This window comes from Epinephelus fuscoguttatus, linkage group LG5, assembly GCF_011397635.1.
Source record: "Epinephelus fuscoguttatus linkage group LG5, E.fuscoguttatus.final_Chr_v1".
NCBI classification, from domain to species: domain Eukaryota; kingdom Metazoa; phylum Chordata; class Actinopteri; order Perciformes; family Serranidae; genus Epinephelus; species Epinephelus fuscoguttatus.
Window position 1 is genome coordinate 41,931,717 of NC_064756.1, and position 22,638 is coordinate 41,954,354.

At 42.5% G+C, this 22,638-nt stretch overlaps 1 protein-coding gene across 2 annotated transcripts; it reads right to left on the reverse strand.

Annotated features, from left to right (window-relative positions):
• Nucleotides 1-3,080: 3,080 nt before the first annotated feature.
• Nucleotides 3,081-22,322, reverse strand: phf12b (PHD finger protein 12b). Of its 2 annotated transcripts, XM_049576744.1 has the most exons (15): nt 21,579-22,322; nt 21,080-21,261; nt 19,002-19,074; nt 18,431-18,887; nt 17,437-17,557; nt 17,213-17,345; nt 16,930-17,094; nt 15,228-15,371; nt 14,241-14,985; nt 12,118-12,222; nt 11,852-11,998; nt 11,624-11,719; nt 8,578-8,660; nt 8,319-8,457; nt 3,081-4,265 (listed from the first exon to the last, which is right to left on the reverse strand). In XM_049576744.1, exons 1-15 carry the CDS (start codon nt 21,642-21,644, stop codon nt 3,811-3,813), a joined length of 3,111 nt encoding a protein of 1,036 aa, XP_049432701.1. In that variant the 5' UTR covers nt 21,645-22,322; the 3' UTR covers nt 3,081-3,810. The 2 variants fall into 2 exon arrangements, with proteins under 2 accessions (XP_049432701.1, XP_049432702.1); XM_049576745.1 differs by lacking the exons at nt 21,080-21,261; nt 21,579-22,322 and adding an exon at nt 19,874-20,463.
• Between the last annotated feature and the right edge of the window lie 316 nt (nt 22,323-22,638).

Consider the following 22,638-nt stretch of genomic DNA (forward strand, 5'->3'; position numbering starts at 1 on the left):
TTTTGAGAAGGTAGCACGTACCCACTGGTTTTTGGGGGGAGCTAGGTATGGCCCCATTCTAGCACCAATTCATAAATCAAATTTCTGCTCCCCAAATTCTCACTAACTCATTCAAATAGCTGGTGGTGGTCTTTCGTAGTTTCCTCTTCTGCTACTTTCAATCAAATCCCAGTTATGGTTTGTCCTGTTGCCCACCTTTATATTCGATGGAGCCACAGGCATGCATCTGCCATTTGCCATTTCTGTTTGGTTATCTTATTGCTATTGCATCTTTGCTGACCTGAAATTTGCTTGTTGTGCAGTCCTATGTTCCTTGCACTCGTTCATGTTTCCAATTCTGTCTGCCTCAGTTCGGTTACGATGGCTGTCATTTATCCCACGTTCCCTCAATACCCATGCTCTACGCGTTCTCATGCCATTTGCTCAGTAATCCGTGGCCCTCTAACTACATGCTGCATGCACAAACACCTGCTCATCCGCTACTGCTCACCTATCGTTTTATAATCCTCAATCATGCATCACCCACGAATATTCCATTCTGGTTATTCATCTTCTAACCGCTTCATCCTCTTGAGGATGGCTCTTGAGGATGTCAGCTGGGATAGGCAGGTCGCCAGACTATCGCAGGGCTGACACATAGAGACAAACAACCATTCACGCTCACATTCACACCTACGGACAATTTAGAGTTATCAATTAACCTAACCTTTGGACTGTGGGAGGAAGCCGGAGTGCCCGGAGAGAACCCACGCTGACACGGGGAGAACATGCAAACTCCGCACAGAGGGGCTCCCACGCCCGGGATCGAACCGACAACCCTCTTGCTGTGAGGCGAGAGTGCTAACCACCACACCACCGTGCCGCCCCATTCTGGTTATATAATCACAAATTCTATCTGCCAATTCTCTATCTGCTGGTCCTGGGACATATTCTGTTGTATTCATTTATTCAAGTTGGCCGTGAATTAATGCAATTTTATTGGTTCATTTCCTTTTACCTCGTTCACCTTATCTCTCGCTCATTTACATGGTCTTCGGGACCTCATGCAAATGCACAATCACGGTTTGTGGGACCTCATGCTGTATGCACTAACAACCTCAGTCTTCGGACCTCATGCAAATGCTCTATCATGTTCTGTGGGACATCATGCGGTATGCTCTAACACCCCTGATCTTTGGGACCTCATGCCATTGCCCCACCATGGTTTGTGGGACCTCATGCTTTATGCTCTGCCTCCCTCGGACTCCAGTTTGTGCACCCAGGTCTACGGGACCTCATGCTTATACACGGTAATTTCTTTTTGGCTGACGGGCCATAATTTCTGTTTGTCAAGATGACTTTAATTTCTTTTTGGTCGCTGGACCTTATTTTACTTTCACCATTTTATTTGAGTTGGTCTTATGATCTTAATTTTCATTTGGTCTTATGACCTTTTATTTACGTTTGGTCTTTATTGATCTTTTATTATTTTCTGCATACATAGGCCCAGGTCACTAGGACCTCGCATCAGTCACGTTAATCTCAGTTTGGTCATCAGACCCTTAATTTCTGTTGCTGTCATGCTGAAAATTGCTGACTTTATGTTTGGTCGCCCCACCTTTGCCTTTTGTTTGCATTATCTTAAGTTTGGTCTTCTGACCTTAATTTATGTTTGGTCTTACAATCTTTCATTTCTGTTGGTCCTTGTTGACCTTTTATTTCATTCAACATATAGACACCCATGGCCTCCAGAATCATGCCCATCCCTAGCCTCCCCTCTGCCATATGAACTTCTACCCTGCCACTGCCATTTCACCCCTAACTTCATCTCGGTGGTTAGACCTATCCAAGCCTCCCTCTGCCACTTCCTTTCCATGCTCATATCACATCCCCTGTTTTCTAGGATAGCAGCTCCCCATTTGTTGTCCCAGTCTCATCCCGACCATATGTTCTCATCAAGGTTAAATTACCCCATTCAGGAGTCATGCAGGCTTTCAAATCTGTTCATTCACATTCACGGCTTCCTTGTTCAGTTTGTTCATGCTTCTTTTGCAATGCATTCCCTACTAAACTTTATCTGCTTGTTTCGTTAGAAGCCTGTTGCCTCCTGGTAGGGTAAGGATTGCCTCACGTCAAACGGTTTGTCGTCCCTCTCACTCCTTCACTGTTTTCGGGGGGTTTCCCTAATTGGCTACGGATCCATCACCCTCCTTATAGCTCTCCATCTCAAAAGGGTCTAATCGCCAAAGACTTTTCACATTTTCACATTTCATCCTCATGTGCATTTGTAATTAAATATTTTCTTTCCGAACCAAAAAACGTGTCTCCTGATTGAACTACATGCTATATAAAAACATACAATATCAGCACTGCTTCTTATGATTAAATTCAGTTTTTGTTGTTGTTTTAATAGCCCTTCCAAGGATGATTAAGTGACTTAATGAACTGATTAAATGATATATAACGCTGGATACAACTAACATCTTTCAGAGGGATTTATTGGTGCATGACACTGATGACTCCTGATGCAGCCCTGCTACATTATTTTTTGGAGGCCGAGTGCTTGAGAGACCAGTCTTCATTTTACAGCACTAATGAATCAAACTAACTTAAATTTACTTTAAGGCTCTTTATACAAAGCTCCTGAGTCCTACTATTTACTAAGAATTTTCTGTCTCATGTTAAACTTAGAACAATTTCTTTGTACTCTTATCAATACTAGCCATCACATCTGGTCACTCACTCACTCAGGAGATCTCAGCAGTGCTCATCTGAGAGCTGAAATCACATTTTGTCACTTAAGTCATTCAAATTTGATGCAAAAAGGACCCAAGTTTTACTTGGGTTTCTGTATACCAACCCAGACATCAGAAAGCACTTCCACTGTCTGAATTTATTTTGTCCAAACAGTAATTTCTGCAATCTACTTTCTCTGTGTTACCTGACCTTTTAGAGTAACACTTTCAAGAAACTTTTTCAAGAAACACTTTCAAGTGCTCAATTCTAACCTTTACCAGTAACACAAACACAAGACAGAATATGGAAAAATCCAACGTCTAGGTGGACCCATAAAAGGCTGAAAATAACAGACACAAATGTAATTGTTCTTAGAAAATCTTTCTGTATTTACAAGTTTGAACAGACAAGCAGGTACAGACAAAGAGTGCTTATATACAGAGCAGCACAAGATGTTAAAATGAGTGCTAAAACAACATGGTATTTACAGATGGACTACAGTGGAAAGTACAGACTAAGAACAAGTTTTATCACAAAACTTCTGGTACTCTACACAGTATCACAAATTCCATGAACTGTACAGTTAAAAACCAAAAAATGGTAAATCTACATGAAATCCAATGTTTCTCCAATTGAGAGGCACTGAATTATATATATTTACATTATATATACATATTATAGTGTATAAGCATGTATGTTTTCATACATATATAGCTACCTATGGTGCAAAAGCAGCAAAAGAAATTAGAATGTATGGAATTCAATACTACAAAATAAAAGTTTGTGCTAAATGGGCTGACTGACAAAATAATGTTACACCATACATGACCAATATACTGGCAAAAGAAAAATTGAGCGTAGGTAAATAATGTTCGCTCATAGTCCTAACGGTCTGAAGTGAACAGAGGGTTACTGGTCAGTCATTCAAAAACAGTAGAGATTGTCAATAATACTTCAAGTTCATGCAAAGATATAAACCATTAAAAATGAAAAAATAAACTTTTCCCTGTTGACCAACCAGCTGTGCAGCTTTCCCTTCATTGTGACTCGGAAGGTGCAAAACAAAAGGAGGGAGGGCAGGACTTCCTGTGCAGGTTATGGAATAGAGTTGGAGCGCAGTGCGGGCACTTGGTGGGGAGGGACAGTCTCAGTGTCGGTCTCGTCCTGGCTGGAGGGGCTGCTCACTGTGGCAGTGTTGGGTGGTGGTGACAGGGTGGTGGTGGTGCTGGTAGTGGTGCTGGCTGCACTGCCACTGATAGTGCAGCTAGCAGCAGGCATGGTGGTCTGCTCCTCTTTGGGCTGCTTACTGGCAAACTCTGTGATGCTGAAGACAAACTGGAGGCAGCCCAGTTTGATGTAGCTGCCATGGTGGAGCAGGGCCGTGCCCTCCCAACCTGCCCCGCTGCCTCCAATCAAGCTGGAGCTGCTTGCCTTACAGCTGCACGACATCTCGGAGCCGCCCTGAGGCTGGCTGCTCATCACTCCACCAGCCGGCAACAAACCTGCCACAGAGCGGGGACCCTCATCATCCTCGCGCTTCTTACTCCGACCTGTACCGAGAACACAGGAAGAAATTTGGAAATGAGCACCCACAAGGGCTGTGACATGTGAACACCATCATAGTTTAGAGAGGAGGAAGGAAACAACAAGAAATCATGCAGTCAATGCCTTCGAGATGATGGCATGAGGTGACAATACAGTTGTGATGTCAATACAGAAGCTTTAGTGCCTATTCACACCAGCACTGATAACAGTGAAACTTTGCACTTGACATGCTGCTGTGTTGTGCTACAGCCTATTCAAGTGGTGGAATTTGTTATTTACGTGATAATGCCTGAACGCAACACACAGGCTCCGCTCCATAGCTTGTGTTAAGTGCCGTGCTGTGGGCTCTGGCTGGGCTCGGTTATAATTGTGTGTGCGGACGTGTCTGTGTGTGTGTGTGTGCGCACACAGGCAAAACTCTGCCATGCGCGACACAGAGAGCAGAGGAGGATTGTAAATGTGCGACCATATAGAGACAGAAATGACATGCCGTTGTGTAAATAAGATAAATAACATAAGGCAATTTAGTTTGTTTAATAAAAGGACAAGATACCTAATATAACAGTAGGGGAAACACTAGACATGTTTCAAGCAACTTTTACAGACAGTGAAATTTCTGTTAACTGTTTTCACTCCCTCGTCGTTTTATTAAACAGCGAAACCGAAATTATCCCACACCGGAGATTTGTATGAAGCCGGTGCTTCTTCAAACTTATGTCTCTCAACACCTCCGCTTGCGCTTGCCATGGCTCTCTATGTTTGTTTTTTCCGCTTCTTTTCTGTGTGAGGCAAGCGTCACTTTCCCTGGCTCCGGTTACAACAGTGTGAGGGGGTGAGTAGGTGGAGCCACAGCAGTGATTGAACATTAACTCGCGGGGAGGGCTTTTGTGCAGCAGGCTGACTCGGCACTTCTCTTTATGTGGACAGGCGAGCGCACACACACACACACACACACACACACACACACAGTGGCCTGTAAAGCATCAATGCAAAATTGATTGCAAAACCAAAAACTCGCCGTCCATAAGGGCGTATTGATCCATGCAGGGCGGACCTAACGGTTCAGTATTTTACAGAGAACCGTTGCATCCCTATTAGGGAGCTGTCAGTCAAGCAGGATCTGATCACTCAAAATTTGTGAATGCTTAATCTCATCTTTGATATCACATATGCGTTTTTACTATTTTACTATTTCAAGGCAAATTTCCTTCAAGAACAGTTCCACTTGTTTGTGCATGCTGTCATTCTAGATATTAGAGAAAAATCAGAATTGGCAGTTCAGACCTTTAAAATAATCGGAATTGGCCAAGAAAATTGCAACTGGTGCATCTCTTCTTCAATACGCAAAATTTGACTCGCTCACCAAACGCTATGGGGTCAAACCATAGTTGACCTTTGAGGAGGCGACTACAGTGTAAATTCACAATGGAGAAAAAAAAAAAAATACTCTCGTAATATTAAAATGACAAGAGCAGAACCCCTACAGACAACTGACTGAAATGCTGTTAAGATAACTAATAATAATAATACATTTTATTCATAAAGTGCTTTCCAAAGTTCTCAAAGTCACTTTACAGAATAAGTTAAAAACACATCAAAATACAATTTACAGCAAAATACATCTAAGACAAAGGAATAATAACTATGTTCTCAAACTTAGTTAAACCTAAGCTACATTCACAATAATAGAGCTCTACAATGTGAATATTTCACTCACATTTGCCCCTAAAAACATATATATGCGCCAACCAGAGAAATTATTTACGGGCACAGTGTGCAAATTAGTTGCTAAAAGACCTGGAGTCGTTTTTCCCCCGTGCTGCTAACGGTTCAAAAACTACAAGTCCACAAGCAGCAATGCACTTCTGAGATGATGCAGCCATGTCAAGTGAGAGCCAAGATAAACAACACTGAAAAAAGTATTTTTTTTTTTTTTTTCTTTTAGCTGAAATGGAGGGCTTGGGTTTGCTGTGCTAGGACTCATTTTATTTCTGGTTAAGACAGCCACTTGTTTTCCGTTCATTGTGTCTTAATGTACTGTAAGTATTTTACTTTGAAAACTGACAATAAATATTGTTGAAATGATGTGGAAAATGCTAGGGAAGCATGATATTGGATTTTTTATTTATTTATTTATTTATTTTTTTTTTTACCAATATCCGATATGCTGATATAAAACAACTCATCTGGCTGATATCCGATACCGATTTATCAGTACATCTCCTTTTTCCCCACTTAATTTTAGCAATCATAAAGTTTCTTCTGTAGTGGAATTAACATCATATTACACAAGCATACTCTTATGATGATGGCCTACCAGCAAATGGAGACATGAAATAGAACGCTTTTCAATATATGCAATATTCATTCACTGTGCAAATTAAGAAAAAATCATGCTGGCCATGTCTGATAGTTCATTTTAAAGACAATAATGGCTGATACAGATGACGTGCCAATATAATCGTGCATCCCTTGAAATGATCTGTGTAGGCTATATGAAACAGTTCAGACATTTTGAGGTTCTGACCTTTGCTGGAAAATCTTTTGACTGGACCTCCTTAAATACTATTAAATTCCTCTTGTGTAGATACTAGGGTCTTCCATTTTTCACTGTGTTTCTGATTTTTTTTTTTCCCCACTGTGCTGGTCAATTTTTTCACTTCAGAGCACATGCACTACTTAGGGAAAAAGTTAAGGCCAATTTCCACCAGATGCGTGTTGGTTGCGTCTGCGCTCCGGCACGGCAGCAGAGCCGATAGGATTCAATTCTAGTCAATGTGTGTGTTTCCACCGGCTGTGGCTGTGCTGCGTTCCAGCTCCGTCTCAGCTCCGGCACTCCGGAGCCCTCCGTAACAGATACGCAGGACTTCTATTTTTGCTGGACGCCGGAGCACAACGCAGCAATTTAGCACAGAGCAGATCGTGCAGGGCAGGAAGTCGTGCACAGAAACACAATAAAACATTCGGTTAATTTTCAAAACAAAATACACAGTGTTCATGGCGGATCATATTTCCCTGAACTACACCTTGAAAACGACATAATGGGCAGAGGCAGGCCTGAAGTCAACAGGTCAGAGGTTTTCAGACGTCATTTCACCCCATGAACACCATGGACGAGGAGATATTAATCATGGCAGTGCACCGAGATGTCTTCTGGCGGAGCTGCACCGCTCTGCACAGCAAACGCAGCCGGTAGGTATTGACGGACGGTGGAGGACGCAGCGGATAACCAGCACTGCCGTTCCGCAACGGACACGCATCCAGTGGAAATCCGGCGTTAGCTTAGAGCCCTGTGCAAATGGCTAGCTCTATGATCCAACTGTATAAAGCCAGTCGGAATATTAGGCCTTAATTTCAGCAGCTTCAAAGGGTGAGTTTTTAAAATCATCCTTTCCATTTTCATTGGGCTAGTTGAACTGGAGGGTGGGTGAGCTTATCCCAGTCAGCCATGATGGTTGCTGCTTGGTTATTCCACCTCAGCTGAACTCAGACCTCTCCCCAAATTTTGATTTTCTGTCTCTAACATGGCAGCAGTTGACAAAGATCCATGTTTAAAGCCTGTGTGATGTGTAACATTCATGTTTTTACAGTGGTGCTTATATACAAATAAAAAGCCTTTTGGCTTTCAACAGTGTCTATAATATCATCCCTCTTGGTTTGGATGGAAAGGAATCACCCAGTCCAGATGGTTGGCTGCTTGTGAAGCAACCAATATGTTTTGTCAGATTGGACTGAATGATAGAAATAATTGAAAAATTAAGACTGAAGCTTGTGCAAGGATGTTGTGTGCCGGCAGGAGGCAGAAACAGGAGTTGCTTCACTTCTGCTGTGCCATATAATGCGTTTCTTCGGAGTGTGTGTGCATGGTTAATAACATTTGCGACTCCAACATCATCACTTCTTTACACAAGCCCCTCTGGAAGATTTTAACTGTTTTCTGACACTGAGAGCACATTTCAAATCCACTCTGATGCTTCCGTGGCATCACTGATGACCCTCAAAACTGCACATACTATAAATACTAACAGTTTAAATGTGTGAGAGTGAGATATACTAACGTATGATGCCTTGGACTTTGGCCACAAGCCCGCTTGGTGGAGATGAGGAGGCCTTCTCAGAGAAGTCACATGAATAGAGGACGTTGTCCACTGTGGTGCCATGTTCACTGTAGTTGAGCAGCTCATAATGCTTGGTGTTCTAAAACAGACACACACACAAACCATTTACGCCACCAACAACAGCACAATGTGTTTATTAGGAAGAGGTGGCGAATGACAGCAACACACTGCTACATTTAAGCAGTTTAAAAGCTCTTACCTCATCATAGAAAATACAGGCGTGTTTCCCCGAAATGTAGTTGCAATGGCCATAGTTTGTAAGGCACACATCCATGTCAGCACCTTCACATAAACAGGACAGAGATGGTGAGTTTCAGTTTAATGTAAAACTTAATAATGCTCATCTAAAGGCACATTTATGCTCCCTTTACGTATGAAAATGTATATGTCCGTTTCAAACGATGTTACCGTCACTGCCCACATACTTCCATGCGCCCTTTACGTTGGCATGGATGTTAACCAATATATCCACCAGGAGGCAGCCCAGCGTCAAAGGTTTATGACAACAACAAACTCAAAAAACAAACATGGCGACTGTGGAGGAGATACTGATTATGTACCTCTTGCATAAAAGACAAAAACAGGGGCAGCGTTGTAGGAGGCGGTAGTCGGTGAGGCCATTAAATACATCGCGACTGGAGGACGGAGAATTCTTTTCTCTAGTACTGCCGATGAGAGAAATTGAATTGTTATTTCTTCTTCGTGTCTCACTAGAGCTACGTATCGGGTAGTGACAGCAACACTGCTCCCACAGTTCCCGGTGGTACTGCTCCGTTTGGCCCATATCCGTAAGCTTTATGGAAACGTGCAGAAATACAGACGAAATGAGCACGGAGCACGGACAGAAGGCTCCGTCCGTATCCGGATACGTATTTAACATTGAGTATAAATGAGCCTTAAGACCAAATTGATGTTTTTATGCAGTGCTACACCTCTTCAGATATCCAGTACAATTCTGTCAGTTTCAGTGTAATGTCAATTAAAAAATACCTTATTTTGAAAAATACAAACAACTTTCTCTACAGAGGCCCTCTCTTCCATTCAGCAACGGAAGCCAAAGTTGTTAAATGTTGTCTTAACTACTTGTTCCCAACTTGGGTGTCGGTATCTCCCAGGAGGTCTCAAGCTCTATCTGAGGTTTACAAATCAAATCAATGACCTTTTTTTTCTTTGTGAAAGGCTGGACAGTTTTACCTCTTCAAGCCTCTAAAAACTTTTCCAATGACTAAGTCACTCTCGGGTTGAACTGCTGGCAACTCATTAACATGTCTATGTACCACTTCTGCCTCTTCACAAGTGCACACTGCTTTCCTTAAAAGGGTCTGAGCCAAAAATTGTGGTAACATCTGATCCAACTACGAGCACTTCTACAAAAACTTTGCCTAAATAACACAGTTTTGAATTGGCATAGCTAAGAATCAAAGACTAAGCAAAGAAAAGCATCAAACTGAGTAGGCATTTGAGGCCAGTGTTTGGCATTTGACAATTTCCTCTAGTAAGTGCTACAGAGACATCCCAGTTTTTATCATTAAGTATTGCAATACTATTATAGTACACCCTACTCAACATACCAGCACGAGGGGTTAAAAACTAACCAACTAAACTATTAACAATATCACTGCAGAAGTGCACAAAATGCAGTTGAGTGTTGGCCTGTCACAATAACTACTTTTGTTGGATGATATATTGTCCCAGAAATAACTGCAATAAAAAATATTAGTCATTTTTGGGATGTTTTCATGCCACTGATGTAATGATAATAGAATAGAATATTACCACAATACAGCCTTTAAGTTTGAGACTTCATAAAAAATTTGGGCATCAAAAACAAAACCAAGCCATGCCTTCTGCGACTGATGGACAAGCTTAGCAAAGCTCCAGAAACACTGCAGTTACTTCCATAATCCAGGTGGTGTTCTGCCGTTGGGATGGATGGCCTGGAAGCTAGGCAGTTTGCTGCTGGATTTGGGGAGTGGAGCATGAAGTTCTTGAAAGGTAATATTTAGGGATGGGTAAAGAAACTGTATTAAATGGTCCCCAGGGCTGAATTATTTAAGACTGTAGTATTGATAATCTTCAACGTTAATGGTTCTGCTATCGGTATTGGAAAAATTCATAAGATATATTTCTTGTTTATTAAGGTTACATAAACATTATCTTGTACAGTTTTATCTCACCAACTTCGTTTCTAATTTGCAATAAGAACAGAATAAGATAAGACTTTCGTGACGCATGACTGACGCATTTTTGCTATTCAATCCAGAGGAGTGCTCTCTGTGTCGGAGCCTTACAGCCTACTGCATGTGCAAAGGGTGGGGCCAGCTCTGCCACTCTGTGTCTCACACACAAACGCAACCTGCTCTCAGTGAGCTAGCCCCGGCTCTCTGTTTGGACCCAACCAGAACACAGAGCCCTGGTTTGTTATTCAGGTTAAACTGGGAAGAAGCAGCGGGTTTATCGGGCAGTGAGTGAAGTGGAGCCTGCGGAGGAAACACCGGGACCTCTGGATGTAATAGTCCGTGGAGGTGCTGCGGTGCTCGGATGCACAGATAGGAAACCCCTCGGCTGTCAGGATGTACCACTCTGTCACTCCGCTCTCTCTTACGCAGGTGCAGAACGTACGTGCCACTTGGCCGTCGGATGTAGTCCGTGTAGCGTGTTCAAATGCAACTGACACAGGGCGATGTGAGGCGACGCAGACGACGCAGCAGTTGGCTTTCGTCGCCGCTAGTTCTCTGATGTTGGTTTGGTGTGTCCGCACCTTAACACCTAAACTTAGTATCTTTAAAATCTTCATGATACCATCCCTAGTAATTATAAAAACAATGGACTTAATGGCTTGTTGACAGGGGCTTGAAAGCTAATGAACACAGGGACTGTGCCTCTTCCACTGCTTAAGAGCAGCTGCAGGTTACTGGTAAGCTACGTTTTGTCACCTACGTTGCGTCGCCTTGAAATTTTGTTTCATTTTTTCTTCCAACTGGTGCAAGTAGGCAGGGTGGAGAGAAAATAAATGGGAGAATTGCTGCGCCCAAGTCTTATCATGGTCAGGAAGATCCTGCTGTTTACTGTAGCATCATGTGAGCTATAATGTTGGTGATATTCTTATGTAAACAAACCCAAATTTTAGGCAATACTGGGTCCATGTACTTATATCATATAATAAGTTGATAATTTAATCATTGTGACAGACCTATTTGGGGGACTGGCTTTGGAGTCACTGTGATGTAGTCAGTATGTCTCACCTGATCCTATGTATAACGTCCTATAGCACATGCTGACAGCTCCTCCTTTTCCTGTCAGAGGGTAGAAGACAGCTCGTGCCTGCACCTTCTTCTGACCTGGTAGGAGGTGGTTCAGGTTGTAAACATCAAAAATACTTTCAGAAAAGTCATTAACATTAGACATTTAAAAACGAGAAATGAGATTTGAAAATAAATTGAATAGCAGTGTCAGAGCCAACTTAGTCTTACTATCAGGGTAGGGTGATGGGGTTTTGGAGGCAGCACTGGTGGCTGGGGGAGGTGGAGTGCTGGGCATTTTGGGGGGAAAGAGCTGCTGGATCCTCTGCCAGGCCAACAGCTTGATCATCTCTGCATCCAGTTTGTCCAGCTCAATCCCTACATATGCACACATACAACCATTAGAAGTCAATTACAGTGTCACTCTGCTTCATCACAGACATGACATTTATACAATACCATATTGTCACATGTCACTATTGAGAAAGCACACTAACCTCTTTCCTCATCCTTTCCATCTTTCATGCAGGTGGACAGGTTAGTGATGGAGGAGAGAGTGCTGGGCAGCAGTGAGCCCATCAGTCCAGGACCAGCCTTTATGTCTGTGAAAGAGAAAAAAATGCAGAGACAATGTGTGGTCAAACAGCTGAGACTTGTCTGGAGGAAATGTGACTCATGGATATTTAATGGATGGGGACTTTATTCTGTCATTTATGTAGAATAACCTATTTCAAACTATGTATTATGCTATTGTGGTTTTAAAAATCCTGTCTAAAATCTCATTCCAAATGCAGCACTTCCAGCTATATTTGTTTTCTCTTGTTCACTGGTTTGTCATATCACACTGTAGTTTGCTGTGACACTTGCAAATAGCTGGGAAATTACTGCCGTTGACCACAAGAGGGAGCTTTTACACTATGGTCTGCTGTGAAGTGTTGCAAAGTATCTCACTCACAGTAACATGCAGTGCATAGTGGAAATGTTTGAACACTAACAAGCAGTAAAAATGGCCACAGACTTGATTTAGCACCCTTCAACATGTCAAGACTCACAGATAGGGCTGGGTTATAATTGATTCCTCCAATTCAAATCGGCCTTCATTTAAATGATCTGATATTGATTCATACAATCTAATAACAATAATAATAATGATAATAATAATAATAATACATTATACTCATAGAGCACGTTTCAAGGAACTCAAAGATGCTTTACAAATTCAGGGACACACAAAGCATCTCCTCCTGCTGTCTGTGCATTGGGGCTGCGCATCAGCAGAGCGAACAGGTCGCGGTGGAGATAGTGAAGTGAAGAATACTTGAGATGATGACAACTAACGTTACGCTTGTTACTGCAGGTGCAGTACAACCTCTGTGAGTGACAAGCCAATACTTTATTAATATACCTGATCAACAAGCATTAACATGGAAACATGTAGCAAAGTGATGTTTCAGTCTGCTCTTTCCGTACTCTGTTATCCACCCACTCTAACTTTATGTTTTACACAAATACAGGATGCTAGCTTGGCTAATAGAGAATTGTTACATACAAGTTCAAACAATAACTGTTCATGTCAAACTTTTTGCTTAGTTTGCTGAATTTACCAGTGCCGACTATTTGCAGGCAGTGAATCCATCAGCAACAGAGAGAGGAGCAAAGGACAGGAAGGACTGATACTGACTGATGCATGTGTCTGTCATTCTTTAACTTCAGTCAGTACTGTGATTTCAGAATTCTAATTTATTTTATTAACATTTTAGATCTGTTTCCAGTAAGATATTATAAAGTTTACAGAGTTATTTTTCAATATTACTGTTGCTGCTTTGGACACATTTAGTTATAAAATATTCATTTCTAATCATGTTATGAATTTATTATTTTTTAAACAATTATTTGTACAATGTACAGCATTAGTTCTCCAAGAATATATTATATATTCAAGCAACATTGGTACTGTAACTGAAATATCACTAATCGAATTGATATAGCATCCAATCAAATCGAATCAGGACCTTGTAAACAGAAATGGTATCTATTCAGGAAATCAATGGGGTATAGGGTTTGTTGCGGAGTTAGATTTTACAAATGTTTGGAACTGAGTCCACCTTCTGTAGCTCAACAGGTTGTTGCCGTTTAAATAACAAAGTTGTTGACACACAAAATGACTGCATTGCCAGACAAAAGGTAATTTACCCAGCCAACTGTCTCAAATAATTAAATAGGAAACAAATTAGCGACATGATCAAAACACAAATGAAGTAGCAATACAGCGGAAGACTGTCACACTCAGGGCAAATTTGCTCAAGATTTTCATTGGTACTGTTGTTGATAATATCTCTGCCCTTGAAGCTGCTATCTAAATTCAAAACTTGCAACATGAGTAAAAATCAAATTCGCATTTTAAAGAGGTAACCTGTGATGTGTGATTTTCAGGTTTTTGTTACACTTTGCAGACTAAATAATGAAAAGATAATACATTTGTAAATAAATCAATACCTCACTGTTAATGACTTATGTGTGCTATGATGTTAAACAGTGATTTTTGCAATCCCTAGAGAACCTCAAATAAACCTAGGATGTCTATCAGTGGTGATCAATTTATTGGTTCAGGAGAGTGTACCTGGAGTAGGTGACGACGACCCCAGCTTGGCTGGCTCCTGCTCCTGGCTGCCTTTAGGTGGTGTGTCTGAGTGGGCGCTGCTGGTGACAGAGTAGGCGGGTTTTTCATCGCTGCTCATACACTCCTCCTGAAGCTCTGTCTGGCTCCTGTGGTTCTGCTGGCCGCTGTGGGGCCATATCGTCGGGGCAGTGGGGCAGTTTTTCTGAGCACAGGCCTCTGTAGTATTCTCAGGCTCCTTTTTAACTGTTTCTGCTCCTATGTGGTTGACCAGTCCAGAGGCAGAGGCTGATTTTGGGGGTGTTGTACTTGACTTCAGTCTATGCTGCAGCTCAGCCTGCCTGCATGAGTCTGAGGCACTGTTACAGTCTACGGGTCCATTGGCTTTGGGAGGCTGACACTCCTCTGCAAGAGGTCCGTTGGGTTTCCTACAGTTCTGACATTGTGTCGTGTTGCATTTACAAACACCAAGGTCTGCAAGGGTGTCCCTTGAAAGAGAGGCCCCCTGGGGATCATCAGGTGTACTGCAGGGTTTAGAGCAGTGGTCAAGGGAAGAAGTCCTTTCTAAAGAGGCCTGAGTTTTCATGTCCTCTGATGTTAAACATGATTTCATGCTGGCTTTTTGCTCAGAAACCCACTCTGCTGACAAAGTTCCTGATGACAGGGTGGGTGCTGTGGATGAAGTCTTCTGCTTGTTGGATATGTGTCGCATGATGCTGCACTGGAGGGCAATGACATCCTGAAGCCACTGTGCAACACAGTAGAACCAGGATTTAGAACATAAGAGGCAACAATCATCTCTTTTTAGAACACTGTCCCAACTAATGGAGACATTTATGTCACACAAAGAAGTTGAAATCGTGATTTTGAACTAACTTCTAAGCTATTTTTTGGTATGAGTCCAGAATTCCACAATCAGTGCATCCCTACCTATTGGACTGGTTCAAAATGACATATTCAACAAATTGTGTCATGTTGCTGTCTGCCTACCTCCTGCTGCTCAGCCTCTGTGGTGAGATGCTTTGAGGGCTGATGGCCGGGAACACCGCTACAAACCAGCTCCAGCTGGCGCACCCCTGCAGGAAGCAGCATGGGGGGCGGATTCTGGTACTGGGACTTGATGGCATCTGGCACCTGAATCCAAAAGGTGATTGTTAGAAATAGCTTAATCGCTTAACCATAAATTTCGCTTATATATAGTAATGTCTCTGAATGACAAGTATCTCACGTATCGTTTGTGGTACCTAGCGAGGGTAGATTAACATTAACCCTTAGAACTCAGCAGTAGAAATGGTCTGCCAGTGCCTACATTGGTCCTTATGCTTATTGTGGTGTTATTTCTTGGAGAATCTTCAAATGCTTTTATCCCTAAAATCTGTACAACCTGAGCTAAAAAGGTAATGTAGGTCAATAACCTGTAATAATATATAAAAGTATTACAATTGTCATTTAAAAATACAAAAAACATGTTTCACAAAACATGATGATCCAAAAATATTGTGAAAAGTAGAAACATATAATGTTTCTTAACAGTTATTTGAAATGTGTACATTATTTAGTTGTTGAGATATAATCATTTTTATGAGAAGAGTAAAAAGGCGTTGTGATAGATTCATCACTCATTCCTCGGGTGCCATTGCTCACTGTCATGTGGTTTTGCACCACACGTAACATAGCACAATGCAGTCATTACAAGCGTACAATGTGGTAACATGAAAGACAGGGGCCTTAGCTTTCTGCTGCAAAGAGAATAATGTTCTAGCTACTATGGTTTTTACTTTAGATTGATATATACAGGACTACGCAAACAATGATCTCCCGCGGACATTACAGGGAAATTCCCAAGAAAATTTGAGCATAATTCTGGCAAAATATTACATTTGGACATGTTACCTTATGTTACCTACATTTAAGGTAACATAAGGTCATGTCATGGTTGTGACATTGGGGAACACAGAAGCCTTTGCTTTCAGCTGCAGAAAGAATAAATGCTCTCTCAATTATGGTTCTTATTTTACATCTTTGTGGAGTTTGCCTGTTCTCCCTGTGTCAGCGTGGGTTCTCTCCGGGCACTCCGGCTTCCTCCCACAGTCCAAAGACATGCAGATTGGGGACTAGGTTAATTGGTAACTCTAAATTGTCCGTAGGTGTGAATGTGAGCGTGAATGGTTGTTTGTCTCTATGTGTCAGCCCTGCGATAGTCTGGCGACCTGTCCAGGGTGTACCCTGCCTCTCGCCCGATGTCAGCTGGGATAGGCTCCAGCCCCCCCGCGACCCTCAAGAGGATGAAGCGGTTAGAAGATGAATGAATGAATGAATGTTACAGAAATTTAATTTCAGGTGCAGTGATAGAATTTATTTGTTAAAATAATTTGTTGCAGTGCTGTGTTCAGAACTGCCTGATGTTCCATCTTTTCTGTTCTGTCATTAGAGGGTATATAGGATGAGGAAACTAAAACACGACTGCACAAAAATCAACAGTAAAACACAGGAATTATCAGCTATTGCATGAATTAACTGCCCCATCACTATCTGTGCACCATCTGTTTATCATTTTGCAAATTTAGAGCTGAACACATATAAACTATCTGGGATATCCCTTACAAACCCAACCCGTGCTGCTGGAAAAATACTGAAGACGGAAACTGTCTGCTGCCATATGGTTGTCCTCACACTGCGGAGGCCTGTCTACCTTGATGGTCTTCTTGTTGTGCTGGTGGGTTGTGCGCCGGTTTGGTGCGTTCTGCCGATGGACTCTACGCAGGAAGTCCAACTTAACAGCATGCTGGGACATCCTGTCCTGGAAATGGTCGAAGAGCTGACAGCGGCTGGACAGGCTCAGGCTCCTCTGATTCAGCTGGACATCAGACAAACATTTTAAATGGGAAACTAATCATTTATTCTGTTGCACACACAAACCAAGAACAAAAAAAACATGGCAAGAGAATAAGCTGGTTAAACTCTGAGCCTCTTACCACCAAGTGCTCCACATGGTTTGGACACATCCATTTGCCAGCGGGTAAAGCTGTGAGTGGAGGGTCCAGACAGTCCATGTGGAACAGAAGGGGACAATAATCACACTGGATCAGCGGAGCCAACCTGCAACTCCTGTGAGAGGAAATACTTGGAAATCAGTACAGCTTCCTAACACTTCAGGTCTGTGTGTACATAGTTGTGCATACTGTAATCTGGTACAAACCTGTTGCATGAAAAGCAGACTTTGACTGGTAGAGGGACCAGACCATTGGGATCCAGTTCATGCTGCGGCCTCCTGAATGGCTTTCCTAGTAGCTCCTCTTTTCTCCTCCGTTTACTGCTGCCTAGAAATCCAAAAGAGGTCCAGACATTTGACAAAAAACCCAACCCAGATATCTTTATGCTGCTGTGTATCAAAAATATGAACTGCTCAACACATTCCAAGACACATTTTGTGACCAATGTGCAGTACTTTGTTTTTATGAATACTTTCCACAACTTACTTCATCTACTTGTAGTTTGATTTCTGGAATCTCAAACTTTTTTTTAAAAGGTATCTGAAATCTGGGCTTAAAATCCAATCCAATGGGGTGTTGGAGGCTTGGTGGTAGAGCAGGCGCCCCATGTACAAGGCTGTTGCCGCAGTGGCCCGGGTTCGAATCCAGCCTGTGGCCCTTTGCTGCATGTCATCCCCTCTCTCTCTCCCCCTTTCACACTTGTCTGTCCTATCAATTAAAGGCTTAAAAATGCCCAAAAAATATCTTAAAAAAAAAAAAAAAATCCAATCCAATGAAATTAAAAAACAAAAGTATGCTAAACTCAGACTCACATGCCAGAAATAATTTTGGAGCTTAAAGGCCAGAGAAGTTGCAAAACCAAATTTCACCTGTTTAATAGGCCATCGACAAAATAATATTTAATGTTTCAGATACTGGAACATTTTTTAAATATCAAACTGTAAAACTATACACTTGTTATAAACTACTTTTAATACTCCAGATGTCATCTACATTTAGTTTGTAATGCATAGGAGTATACAGAAATACACCAAAAAACAACATGATGGTGGCAGACCTACATCATGAAAAGCTTTTTCCCGTTAGCCTGCAATATTTTTATTTTTTTATTTTTTATTAGCCATATCATTTGAATAATTGTTGAAAGAAATACAGTTTAATTTCACACTGGGGGGTTTTCATTCATTATGAGTGACAGACCTGGTAGTGCAGTGGTGCATGTGAGCTCACTGGGCAGCTGGAACTGTGTTGGGTTTCTCTCCATAGCGGCTGCTATTAGCAGCTGAAAGGGCCTCTTGAGAAGGCGTGGAGTCGGAGCAGATAGCATAGCACCCTCAAGCTCTGAGCCCTGAACTTCATCCTCGGGCTCTGCTGCCTCATCCTCCCCGTCATTCTGCTCCTCTGAGGGAGTCGGAGTGGACGAAGTGTTGGAGGTGGGCGTACCAGGCCGGCTACTTGGCCTGCTGCTGGTCCTGCGGTCCAAGAGGCGTACCTGGGCCACCCGTAGACCAGGCCCTGCTGCTCCAGCCCCCGGAGGCAGACCGTCAAGTCGCAGCGGCCCAGCATTGAGCTCCAGCTCCACAGCCGGGGACACGGAGCGCTTCGACGAGGGCCTCTCCGGTAGGCCATTGGTCTGTTCTGCCTTCTGCTCTCGCTTCTGCAGCAGCAAACAAAGACCAACATACAGATTTCTCTGTGCCCATAGCTTACACTTTTCTCTACATTTCAACAGTGGCGTGACCATAATGCTGGTGGAGGATCTGCTACTCACCTTTTTACGAACATTGCAGCGGTGACACATCCATTCCCCTGGGGGAAGCATTTCTTCACTCAAAGGTGGGTTGCTGTGGTACAAAGATAAAACACGACCATCAGTTACTGGGTTTTTTTTTGATGATTTCCAACATGCCAATATATAGCAACTCATCTGGCGGATAACCGATATGGATATCGACATATACATTTTTCCCCACTTAAATTTAGTGATCATCAAGTCTCTTCTGTAGTGGAATAAACATCATATTAAGCATGCATATTCTTATCATGATGGCCCACCAGCAAATGGAGACATGAAATACTACTTTTCAATGTATGCAATATTCACTCATTGTGCAAAATAAGAGAAAACATGTTGACCAGTTCTAATGGTTCATTTTAAAGCTAATATCAGCCGATACAAAGGACATGCCAATATAATCGTGCATGCCTACTCCAGAGTTACATCTACTAGACTGACTACTGCATTACATTAACATTTGAAGCATGAATAATTGTATCAGTGTGTGGTTTCTAAATATTCTAATTAACTATGCATAACAACAATAATTATACATTTCCAATTAAATAATCAGAACAGATTTCACCATAATTCAAAAAATGCTCAGACTAACTAAGGATTTTTTTTTAAAATGCTGTCATGCTAAAAGTGCCCATGTGCCAAATGGGTAATTAACAATGATAAGCCAAGAAGAGCAATTTCCTGATAACAGGAAGGACTAATGTAGAAGTTGACCATAATCTACTGCTTGAAATCTGCCAAGCACAAGCAGTTTATCCAAGGTCGGCCTGTGAAATGCCACATCTAAGAAAATACACATTGCTGAATGTTTTTTTCCTCTGTATGCTGTGATACGAGATACCTACATGTTAAAGACGAAGCCATTCACTGGTCTGACCATATATGGATAAAACGGTTCTGTCTGGTCGTTTCCAAGTGACTGTGTGAACTCAACTCTTCCAAATGCCAAAGTTAAAATAATCATGCTAGCGGATGTTTAACGGATAGCCACGCAAAGCGGCACAGGCGAAATGCTACAATGAGACTTTGTAACATGTCCGCAACAAGAACTTCCATGGCAATACACCAGCACAGAAAACGACGAAATATTTCGTTCGAGACATTTATAAACCTTTTCCCCCTCAAGCCTGTATTTTAAAAGGCTGGTAAGATGGCGGTGGAATAGGAAAAAAGAGCAGGGAGGTCGCCATATTGTAAACAGAGGCCGTCTCGACTCCATTTTTAGCAGCAGCAGCTCCGCTGGCTGCAGCCGCGACAGGAGGGGAGGACCGACTGCACTTTGGCAGCCACAGCTTCACTTCATCTATTTAACCCCTATACGTCCTTTAAGTGCGCCTCTTCATTGACAATAATGACTGAAATTAATTTTCAATAATACAATAAACCGTATCTAACAACACGCCATATATCTAATGGCACACGTCCTCCAAGGAGTGAGGAAATATAACGGTTGGCTACTTACAGTCACTCGACAGCGACATAGATCGAATTAGCAGTTGTTGTATATGCCCACCAAACCCTATTGAAGAAACCTCAAGTTTAATGTCCACTCGACTTAAGGCGTTCTAAAAATATGACCTCAAGATAGGTTTTAATTTATGTATGTGTGCTGGTAAATTCGGCACAAGTAATTCCTCGAGCAACACAGTATATTAAAACATTTACAAAGGGCTACACAAGGCTCACTACCGCCCTCCTCGGTTCAGCTGTATGGGAGAGTACTGTGTGAATATGGGGGGATAAGTAACAACGAATACGTGCTGAGGAACAGCAACTGGTAAAAACTCTAACGGGTCTAATTTCAATTCACATAGGGCAACTTTCATGCAATGCCACATGGTCATTATTTTGCAGCACTAGGAAAAGCAAAACGCAACTTCACCAGAGTAACAACCTCCACTTAAGTCAGCTTTCAAGATCTAACTTATGCATGCAGCTAACGCAAACTCAAAGTTGCAGTACTTTGTATAATTCACGCTTATCATGCATCCACGCTTGCATAATGTGTCCCTGTGCGTTCTGCCTCTTTGGTTCAAATAAGTGAAACTTACCAGCATTGGAGGTGGAAGGCTGCAGGACAATGGTCACAGCACAGCAAGTCTCCCCCCTCCCGGCAACTATCGCAGGTGTCGTGGTTGGTGGCCCTGCCGCTCCTCCGGACGTCTCTCACCAACTTCCGACTCCTCTTCTCTACCTCCTCAGACTTCGGGGGTGCCAGCAGTGTTTGGATTTGCTGTAATGTTAAAAGTCGTTCAGCTCTTTAGAAAAGGATCACGGCTCGACTGTTTGTTTAAAGAGTTGGACAATATACAGTGTTGTGCCCTCTGTTTCATTCCACGCTAAGCTCGGGGAGAGCGGCAACGTTACCGTTTAGCTACTTGTGGCCTCCATTATCACCCCAAACTATCAAGTTAGCTTACCGAGAAATGCTTGACAGCAGGCTATGGTTGTCTGATGATATCGACAATTAATGTGACAGAATATACATTAATGCACTGACAATGTGAGGATATTTCACTTCATCAAGGCCTTCAAGCAGAGCAACCTCACCTCCATTAAGCCCCCAGAGGTATCCAAATCGTACACAATCGTCGGGGTCTCCATTTTGTCCCACATTCATCCAGGTGCAGACGTTACAAAAGGAATTTGCGATAAAAATGCCTTGCGGGCACACAACGTTGAGAGTAAATCCCGCAATAAAAATGTTTTTCCAAATGTTTTTCACCAGCGGATGGCCGGCCAAGCGTTTCTAGCTAACGCTAGCTGGCTAAAAGAGCTAACTACGAAAGCAAGACGATAGTCAAGGTTGTGAAGCTAGCGGATTCGCTAGCTTGTGTTGTGGGCCCAGAAAAGTCAAGACAAATCAACGATAATCGTGTAATAGACACACTAGCTTCTTAGCACCACGTTTACTGGGCTGCACCGAGCCTACATACGATATTTTATATCAATAGGCTGTTGCTGTTAGCGACAAAATCCATCTGCGGCCTAGCTGGCCAGCCATGATTCTTGTTTCTGCTCCTGCAAAAAGGAGCCCTGTAAATCTGCAAACCCCTTCGCTCCCATTGTCAACAGAAGATGTAGCCAAAAGATACAGAAAGAAATTCGGCGTGGCGCGGTCCAATGCACGGTTTCCGATAACGTTCGTAATAAATAATCCTCAAATCCGGTAAATGGAGATGCAAATTTGGTTGATGTTATTGTTGTGAAAAAGGCTGTGCATCTACACTGGCTGCTAGCATCATCCTCTACCAGTTGGCGCAACCGCGAACCGCCGGACGCGCATGCGCATTGGAACGGATGTAGATAATAACGAGGATAGGTACGGTGCAACAAGGAGCGAATAGATCGCGTGCATTGTATCCAGCTACTACTTTACTAGAATTATACAAACAGATAGTGCAGTCCCTGTCATGCTTTAGTTCCGCTGCTGCCTCCATACCGCTGCTGCCGAGAAAATATAAATCGCTGCTTGTATTGATAGCTCTACTGCTAACTACTGCGGTACTTCCTTCCTGTTTGTCAAAGTTCGCTATTAGCTGTTACCATTCAACCAGTAATACTGACGACTGTAAGTAACTGCTTCTATACGGTTACCACTGTTGCCTGT

What these genes read in the sequence shown, in the direction of transcription:
- phf12b (XM_049576744.1), bottom strand. Translation starts at nt 21,644, where the DNA reads ATGTGGGACAAAATGGAGACCCCGACGATTGTGTACGATTTGGATACC. An exon ending in CCTCTGGGGGCTTAATGGAG is followed by an intron (nt 21,262 to 21,578) that starts GTGAGGTTGCTC and finishes TTAACATTACAG; the next exon opens with CAAATCCAAACACTGCTGGC. An exon ending in CAAAGTCCAAGGCATCATAC is followed by an intron (nt 4,266 to 8,318) that starts GTTAGTATATCT and finishes TTCTCGGTACAG; the next exon opens with GTCGGAGTAAGAAGCGCGAG.